This window comes from Micromys minutus (genome assembly GCF_963924665.1).
Source record: "Micromys minutus genome assembly, chromosome: 13".
NCBI classification, from domain to species: domain Eukaryota; kingdom Metazoa; phylum Chordata; class Mammalia; order Rodentia; family Muridae; genus Micromys; species Micromys minutus.
In genome coordinates this window covers 58,075,979-58,086,388 of record NC_137982.1, presented here as the reverse complement: position 1 = coordinate 58,086,388, position 10,410 = coordinate 58,075,979, and the positions used below count along the sequence as shown (strand labels likewise).

Here is a 10,410-nt window from a genome sequence, read left to right as displayed (position 1 = left end):
TAGAATAAAATGGCAACCAACATATTGTGAAACATTCTTTACAAATCCTACATCTGATAAAGGGCTAATACCCAATATATAAGAAGAACTCAAGATGTTAGACTCCAAAAAATCAAAAACCCTATTAAAAAATTAGGTACTGTACTAAACGAGGAATTTTCAATTGAGGATATCAAATGGCTGAGAATCACCTAATGAAATGTTCAACATCCTTACTCATCAGGGAAATGCAAATCAAAACAACCCTGAGATTATACCTCACACCAGCCAGAATGGATTAGATAAAACAACCAGGTCACAGTAAATGCTGGTGAAGATGTGAAGAAATAAGAACACTCCTCCATTGTTGGGATTACAAGCTGGTTAAACTACTGCGGAAATCATTCTGGCAGTTCTTCAGTTAGGACATAGTACCAACTGAAAGCTCAGCTCTTCTAATCCTGAACATGTATCCAAAAGATGCTCCAACATCTAACAAGGACACATTTTCCACTATGTCCATAGCAGCCTTATTTATAATAGCCAGAAGCTGGAAAGAATCCAGATGTCCTTCAGCAGAGGGATTGATACAGAGAATGTGATACATTTTTTACAATGAAGTACTACTCAGCTATTATAAAAATGACTTTATAAAATTTTTAGGCAAATGGATGGTACTAGAAAATATCATTCTGAATGAGATAAAAGAATCACATACACACACACACACACAAACACACAAAAGAAAAAAAAAGACACACACAAGTGGATATTAGCACAAAAGCTCAGATTACACAATATACAATTCACAGACAACATGAAGCTAAATAAGAAGGAAAAACAAAGTGTGGATGTTTTAGTCCTTCTTAGGAGGGTTAACAAAAGTATTCACATAAAGAAATATGGAGACAAAGTTTGGAACAGAGAATTAAGGAAAGGCCATCCAAAGACTGCCACACCTGGGAATACATCCCATATACAGCCACCAAACACTTCTTGGCATCCAAAATCATGTCTGGTTTTGGTGATAGTATTGTGATAAATAATAGCAGATATGGACATTACTACTAAAGGGTAAATTTTAGTTTTGTTAAGTGCCAAATTTCATGAAATTTTAGATCAATATCAATTTTTATATTGAGTAAACTGTAAGGGTTTGAAGAAACTGCCTTAGGGACAATTGTCACAGGGTGCAAAAAAAAAAAAAAACCTCCTCAGTCTATATTCAAATTAATCACTATAGGATTATATGAAGATCTAAAGAAAGATCCTCATGAGAATTTAATCCCAACAGTCATAATTGAAAATATATGTGATCAACATATTCTCTCTGTACCAGAGACGTGACAAGAAGATGCCCTTGTATCAGGTACTCTTATGAATGAGTGTATTTTAAAATAGAATAAAAATAAAATGTTGCTGGTTATGATTATGAATAAAATTGAAAAGAAAAAAAAGCAAATGTCTTTTCTGATTCTGTAATTGTAAAAAAGTTGTCCTCCTGATGACAAGGTATATATTCTTTAAGAACTTAGTATATGTTTTGATTTTCATTTGTTGTGTTTAGAATTTTTCAAGTGCAAAAATCTTGGTGTTTCAGTGAAAGGAGGTGACAGATATCATTTAAATATCTAGAAAATTATGAAAAACCCAAAATGATTATGCATTTTCATTGATTATGATCTGATAAGTTGATTGCGGTTTTATTATTTATTTGTAACAAATAATGTAATGAATGCAGTAGGTTTAATAAAATGTAGCAACAATGGTGATTTTTATTAAAGGATAAGATAGGGATGAAAATTAATATAATTTCCTTTCTATCAAATCTGGATGAGATTTTATTGATCTCAAATAAATTATCTAATAATAAGTGTCAAAGATCTAAACAAGTTCAAGAGAAAATATAATCCATGCCATACTTTCAAATGAATGTAGATTATGCTATTATATTAAATTTCTTGTCAATGATATAGGAGTAATCAAAGAACCACTTATCAATGAACTTTCCCTAGTGTAGATCATGTTACCAGTATCACAATTAATTATGTTGCCTTTTTCTGAACTTATACATTAAGATACTGAAAGAACAAAAGTTTAATCTAATAACACTGACACTTTTTGTCATCATTTAGACCAAGAAAAAAGAATAATGGATAAAGAAAACTGCTCTGCATTTCCAGATTTTTTCCTTCTGGGAATTTCCAGAAACCCTGACGTGAAAGGAGCTTTATTTTTCGTGTTTCTGGTTGTTTATCTTACAATTCTTTTGGCAAATGTTGGAATGATCATTTTGATCAAAATAGATCCCCAGCTTCACACACCAATGTACTTCTTTCTCGGCCAACTTGCCTTCTCTGATCTCTGCTATTCCACTGCAGTGGGACCAAAGATGCTGTCAGACCTTATTGCAGAGAATAATCCGATTTGCTTTGCTGGTTGTTTCCTGCAATTCTTATTAGTTTGTACATTTATAGATATTGAATGCATGCTTCTGGCAGTAATGGCCTTTGATAGGTACAAGGCCATCAGCACACCCCTGTTGTATGCTGTGGACATGTCTAGTAAAGTCTGCTACCAGTTCCTAACTGGAATCTACCTGTTGGGAACTATAGATGGTTTCATACATACCTCATTGGCATTCAGCTTATGTTTCTGTGGCTCTACTCATATTAATCAATTTTTCTGTGATTTTCCTGCTGTTTTACTCCTTTCCTGTTCTGATACACAGGTCAATGAACTGGTGTTATTTGTCCTTTTTGGTTTCATTGAACTGAGCACCATCTTGAGTGTCCTGGTCTCTTATTGTTATATCATCTCATCAGTCTTAAAGATCAGCTCTTCTGGGGGACAGTTCAAAGCTTTCTCCACCTGTGCCTCTCACCTGACTACAGTTGGGATTTTCCAGGGGACCATGCTCTTCATGTATTTCAGACCAAGTTCTGCTTACTATCTAGACCAAGATAAAATGACATCAGTTTTTTACCTCCTCATTATCCCCATGATAAACCCTCTGATTTACAGTTTACGGAATAAGGATGTGAAAGACGCCCTGGTTAGACTCAGAAATAAAAGGTGGTTTTAAGAAACTTTACTAAGTACATAGATATGTATAGTGATGGGTTTTCGGTTTTAAATTCTTCTATAAATAAGAACCATTTTGAGCCCATTCTGTGTGTTCTATTAATCTGTAGCAATGAGTACCAGAGACCAGCTCCAACTGCTAAGTTAGGGTTGCAGGGCCTGTGACAGCCAAGCTGTGTGAGTGAAAGTGAAGACACTGACTACCTTTTGATTCTCAGGCAAGTGGCCCTGAATAGCTCAAGCCATCTTTACACATTCATAACCATTTTGCTTGCCTGAACAGTGGCTTCCCTGGTTATTTTATTAAACAATGTCATAACATCAGCATTAAAAATTCTCCACCATTGCAAAAATCCTCCAATAATTTCCCTTCTTCCTTCCCCGCTGTGTCAATCACTACCTAGTCTTATTTTGCACTATGAAGCACAATTTCAGCTAGCAAAAATTAAATGTTTTCCTAGGCCTGTCTATAGACATTTACATATACATGTGCAGTTACATAGTTATGCAAGGTAAGAGACAGAATTAAATATCTGTGGTTGTAAGTCCAGTCATGTGATAGCAACCCCTGTCATAATACTTTTAAAATTGCAGACAGAGACACATTCATTGTACCAATGTAATGTTTTCTGATATGTACCTGATGGCATCTTTTCATGAATCATTTTAAAATTTATATTAAACCCCTATTTTCTAAGTCTCTGTTGATTACACATAGCTTTGTCATTTTTTATGTCTCTGTTGATCAGAAATAACTTTCTTGGTACAGTTATGTCAGCAGGGCCTACCACTCTTCAACTGCCACTTGCTTACTAAATATGACTGTAGCTGTTTCTTGGGACATGATTACATGTTTGAAAATACCTAGGATTAATGGTTGCACCTGGAGAATCCAGAGAAGCAGAAAGAAGAGGAGGATTTTACCCCTTGAAAGAGTATTGGGAAAATGTGGAATCACATAGTAGGCTTTCAGCCTAATGATCCTTGCCTTGCCCATGACCAACAAAGTGAAACTAAATTTTGGTATCAGTGTAGACTGCATAGTAAAAGCAAAGAGAACTTGTAGCAATTAGAGTCTGGATAATAAGCATAGAGTCCACCAAATTTACCAGAACTGTTTGTTAAGTGGGAAGGACTTTCAAGAGTCTCACTGCAGTAGAATACCATCAGTGAAGCACTCAAATGCTGTTCCCTGCAGATATTTCATGGTCACCACCAAATGGGCAGTTCTTTCTTCCGGAAAAGAAATATTTAAAAAATTCCTAATGAATTAATACCAGTGAAGGACTTCTGAGTTCCCAACAGATGATATTTTGTCATGTAAGTATTAACAGTTAAACTGGTGCTTTTTGATGTAAATTCACATTAATTTCCCCTTGTGTTAAGAATTTATCTTCATAAGCTGTGTTATTAATGTATAAAACTAAGGTAAAGGATAAACATTAATGAAGTATAATTTTCACTGAAGATATTTGTGCCTACATTGAAAAGCAGAAGCGAACCTTCGCTTTTCATGTCAAATGAAGATAGGAAGAAGTGGGCTGTCTGTGATCCTGATTCTGGATATTCTCCAGACACTAACTACAAGTTCCTGAATTTGGATTAGCACTTTTCAGAATTGTGATTTATATCAGGAAATGGACCCCAATCGAGGTATTTTCTAATAAAAGCTCGTAGAAAGAGGGAAAGGGTTGTGGCACTCTTTGAAGAAAGCATTAAATGGAATAAATTAAAACATTAAATAATGCTATGGCAAAGATTGTCACTAATTATAAGATATTATATTTATGTAAACATCCCATATTCCACTGTCACATTTTCTGTTGTTATCACAGGCTAACTGAATCCATATCTGTTGGAGTACCTTAGTCAGACTTCCTTAGAGGTAGAGGAAAATAGTTGTATATCAAAAAGGAACGTATAGGAGGAACATACAGGTTATAGCCCAACATATCCAACAATAGGATTCTTTGATTGAAAGGCCAAGAATCCAGTATTTATTGAATCCACAAGGCTGAATGTCACAGCTAATCTTCAGTCTACACTGGATTCTCATGCCAGTAAAAGAACACCTTAGCCTCAGGATAGGAGAACTGGCCAACAAGGCTGAGGGCAGAGGCAAATACCTTTCTTCATTACTGCCTCTTGTGAGGACTGTCATTATGACCCAAGTTTAGGGAGAGCTCTCATGGCATGATTGAAATAATACTCCAAAAAAAAAAAAAAAAATGTATTCAGCTGTTTGAGTTTTAGTTGGTTCCATATTCAGTCAAGGTGTCAATCAAGGTTATCTATTAGGGTGATCATGGAATAAGTTAAAAGAGAGTTTAGATTCTAAAACACAGCACAACTGATTTGTGAATTCTTCTCTCTGAATTTATTAAGTCGAGAAATGTATTTTTTGATTTTTTTTTTTTTATGAAATTAAGTTATGTAATGTTAAAGCTCTGGCAGACGGTGTCTTGTCCTTCTGCCATGTGGTTCTTCTGAAGTGTGGTACAAAATACTATGGTCTTTTTGAATCTGAAATCACCCTTTTTAGCTCTTCTTATTCCCTTTTACACTTAATCTCTAAAGGAACATCTCTTATTTTTAATTAGATATTTTATTTATTTACATTTTATGTTTTATCCCCTTTTTATGGTTTCCTCTCCAGAAACCCCTTCCCCCTCCCTCTACCCCTGCTTCTAAGAGTGTGCTCCCCTACTCACCTACCCACTCCCACCTTAGCATTCCCCTACACTGGGTAAATGAACCTCATAGGATCAAGGGCCTCTTCTCCCACTGATGTCCAATAAGGCCATCTGCTACTTATGTGGCTAAAGTCAGGGGTCCCTTCATGTGTATTCTTTGGTTGGTGGTTTAGTCACCAAGAACACTGAAAGGTGTGGTTGGTTGATATTGTTGTTCTTCTTTTGGATTGGAAACTGCTCCTTCTCTCTAACCTCTCAATTTGGGACCCCATACTCAGTCCAATAGTTGGCTACAAAAATCCCTCTTTGCATTTCTCAGGCTCTGGCAGAGCCTCTGAGGAGACAACTATATCAGGATCCTGTCAACATGCACTTTTTGGGATCCTCAATAGTGACTGGGTTTGATGACTGTATATGGGGTGGATCCCCAAGTTTCGCAGTCTCCTGATGGCCTTTCCTTCAGTTTCTGCTCTATGCTTTGTCTCCATATTTCCTCCCTTGAGTATTTTGTTTCCTTTTATAAGAAGAACTCAAGCATTCACACCTTAGCCTTCCTTCTTCTTGAGCTTCATGTGGTCTGTGATTTATATCTTGGGTATTATGAAGTTTTGGGCTAATATCTACTTATCAGTGAGTTCATACTGTGTGTTCTTTTGAGACTGGGCTACCTTACTCAGGATCATATTTTCTAATTCTATCTATTTACCTAAGAATTTAATGAAGTCATGTTTTTTTCTAATGGTCAAGAGGTTAGTGGAAATGGCAAAACATTAAATTAATTTAGGGGTTAGCCTTCTACTTTGGGGGTATATGAATGGCCCTTGCCCTCTGTTCTATTTTTTTTTACTTACTGAAGATGCTATAAGAATAAAAAACCATCTTATGACTTATTTGGATATAGGTGCATCAGATCAAACTCCAGCCTAATTTTCCAAAATCGGGATCTGAATATTAAGTGTTTTAATGTATCCAGACATCATAGTTTATTTGTATAAATTGATGTCCCAATATTGTGTAATCTTAAGACTGTATTGGATAGAGAAAAAGCTTGATCAATTTATTTTCAAAATATTTCTTGTAACTATAGTTTTTTTATTTAAAATATAAATATTGATTAGTAGAACTGGGAAATATCCATCTAGTTTCTGGAGCTCTCACGTTATTGGCTTGTTTTTGTTTCTCATGTTGCTTCTTTGTATTTGCTATCTTGCTCAAAGGAGATGAATTGCTCATATTCACTGACGTGATTATTTGTGAAGAATGTTACAGTATGATTACTGGTAAAGATATTATATTGAGGGAAATGAATTATTTCCTTTACCTATTCTTCACAATAAAATATGATGTTGACAATTTGTTGTCAATTTGACTGGACTCTGAGACAACTAAAACCTTTGTAAACATCTCTGAATGTGTTTGAGCAACATTTCTTGGGGGTATTGACATGTGGAAGATGGCTTAGCAGAAAGTAAACCCATTCCGAATATAAGTGGTGTCTTCTAGTGCTCTGTGTGTTCATATGAGAGGAAATTGGTGGAAGAGACAGTGATATAGGCCTGAGTTCATTGCTATTTTATTCTCGTGTGAACAGTTTTATGGATGCTGTCATCACTTATGAATGTCTGGCTCATGGTTTTTAATCTTTCCAATTTGAATCAGATACTCTCAAGTGTTCTCATACCATTAGCACTGAAATAGGACTAACAATCTAGGATTTTGCCTTCTTGGAAAGAGAAGATATAAGGGTACAAATAAAACAAATTATTTTAAATAAAGTTACCTTCTTTTTACCTCAGAGATTATTATAGAAAACCATAATCAATCAATGTGCAGAATTGCAGATCCCTGTCTCAATTAATACAACACAACTCCTACACCTACAATTCAGGGACCATTGTAAGTGAGGGGAGTAAAAATTTGTAAAAGCCAGAAGAATAAACATTTTTTATGTGACATTATGCCTCCTTAAAAAGGAAGTCAGGAACTATGTACATAATGTGTCATTAACAAGACAGTATAAACATGATCTGAGTTAAGGCTATACCAATAGACATGAAAATGTTGACAAGGAAAGCACAAGAGGACTCAACACTAAATAAAGAATTACAGGTTATGTATAAGTGATACTGACAGTGGAAAACATAGTCTTCTGCAGAAAAGAGCACACCAGTTGGCTACCCAGGACCAAATGATAAGCTCTGCAAACATAGGCAAACAAGTAACACAATTCAGACTGGGCAGGTAGAATTTGTGTGTGTGTGTGTGTGTGTGTGTGTGTGTGTGTGTGTGTGTGTGTGTGTGACTGTGTGTGTGTATATCTGTGTGCATCTGTGTGTGTGTGTGTGTGTGTGTGTGTGTGTGTGCATGTGTCCATAACAGGAATTAAAGAAAAACATGCCTTTAATTTTAAAACATATGGACAAGATGCATGGTAATAATGCTTTAATAAAGAATAGGAAGAGATAGTGAAACTATTTTATAATCTCAAAGCAAAATAAAAATAAAAGCAAGTGTTAATATTAGCATGCTTTATAATTAGATTCCAATAAGACTGCCTTGGACATGAAGAATCTGAGCAAATAGGAAAGAAGCAATATTATTAAATGAGTTTCAATTTGTTTCATTTAATGTATGGTTTCATTAGAAATCCTGGTCAATGTCTGTCATAGCTCAATATGGAGTCAAGGACATGGAGTGAAAATAGTAATTATAGGTGTAGTGGTTAAGTATTCCCAAGAAAAACACTGAGTAATATCTTTAATTAATCACTTTAGAATAATTCAAAAGAGTCTGAGCCTCAAGAGAATTAAATTTCAGCAGTCTTAGATAAATATGATCAATGTATCTTCAATTACCATTAGAAGAATAGAAAGACTCTCCCATCACAGGTAGGTTTTGTGGTGAAAAGAAACAAGTAGTTATTTGTTTAAAAAAATCATTTCTTTTATCAACAATAAATAAAATTCAAGAATAATAAAAAGTTTTATTTCTGCCTATATTGCCTATATAGGTTAATAAACTCTACAATGAATCTATAGGTGATATTTTCTTATTAGATATTTATGAATTTGACTCTTCATTTGTCCTGTATGAGTACTAAAAAGCTTTCAAATACTTTTTTATAATGAAAATATATAAGTAAATTGATTTTTTAAAATATAACTGCAAATGATATGGTGTATGCAGCTTTATAATTAATCTAAATTTAATATAATGAATGTTATACAATATATACAGCAATATATGTATATTGAACTCCATTTTAAAAACAAGCCATACTGTGTTGAGTAAATACATATTACAACACAAGTGCTTTTTTCCTTAAGGTTAGTTAGTTGAAACATCTAACATCATCATCATCATCATCACTATTATTAGCAATGTTTAAAATTTCAAGACCTAAGCAGTAAGTGCATGAAATGCTTGTAGAAAATATCAAAAATTGGAGAGGATAATAGCCTTAATTTTATGGATACAAAGTACATTTTTGAATTATGTTTAAATATTACTATGCAAAATTGTTCTTTGTTGTATTTTTACCTTTCAATTGGAAATTTATCCATTATAGTTTTTCTTTTAACCATTATTCTATGATTCATTATTATTGAATCTATTCCCTCTATCTGTCTCTTTGTCTCCATCTCCCTTTCATGTAAAACCAATGGAGCACAGATACCCTTCAGTGTTCACACAGGACTGCTTCATGCAGACACTGAATACGAAAGTATTTTATTTGTGAAATTTTACTACTTTGCTTTTGATTTCACATTTTCATTTAAATGAAAGATTCAATTTAAAAGTATACTAAGTAAAATATTTGATATAATTTTAAATTTTTATTAGATATTCTCTGTATTTACATTTGAAAGTAATCCCCTTCCCCCACCCAACTCCCATTCCCTCTCCCTCTCCACTTGTCTTCAGTAAGGTGCACTGCCTCCTAATTGCACTCTCTACCCCTTTGCCTTGGCACTTCCCTACACTTGAAAAATGTACCCTCCCTGGACCAAAGGCCTCATCTCACATTGTTGACAGACACTGCTTATCTTCAGCTTCATATGCAACTGGAGCAATAGGTCTCTCTGTGGTTGGTATTTTAGTCCATGGGAGTTCTGGAGAGTTTGGTTGGTTGATAATGTTGTTTTTCTCATGAGGTTGCCACCCCTTTCAGATCCTTCAGTCTTTTCCTTAGCATCTTCTTTGGGGTCCCCATGTTCAGTCTGATGGCTAGCTGCAAGCATGCTCAGCTGTATCTGTATGATTCTGACAGAGCCCCTGAGAAGGCTTCTCTATCTGGTTCCTGCCAGTAAGTACTTCATGGCATCAGCAATAGTGCTTAGGGTTGATGGCTCCATACAGGGTGGATCCCCAGGTGAGGCAGCCTCTGAATGATCTTTCCTTCAATCCCTGCTCCTCTATTTGACCTTGTATTTCCTCCTGTGAGTGTTTTGTTCTCCCTTATAATAAGGACTAAGGAATTCCCTTTTGGCCTTCCTTTTTTTTTTTTTTTTTTTTTGAACTTCAAGGTCTGTGAATTGTTTCTTGGGTATTCAGAGCTTTCTGGGCCTACTATCTGCTTATCAGTGAGTGTATACCATGTGTGTTTGTTTGTGACTGGGTTACTGATTTTTATTCCCATGTTTTGCAGATTCTA

The 10,410-nt window shown here is 34.9% G+C and overlaps 1 protein-coding gene across 1 annotated transcript; it reads left to right on the top strand.

The window, feature by feature from the left end:
• Positions 1-2,131: 2,131 nt before the first annotated feature.
• Positions 2,132-3,064, top strand: LOC308429034 (olfactory receptor 5W2-like; the record flags this gene model as incomplete). The annotated part of the gene is made up of 1 exon (XM_080927681.1): positions 2,132-3,064. The coding sequence occupies one exon, from the start codon at positions 2,132-2,134 to the stop codon at positions 3,062-3,064; it is 933 nt and encodes a 310-aa protein (XP_080783807.1).
• Positions 3,065-10,410: the final 7,346 nt, after the last annotated feature.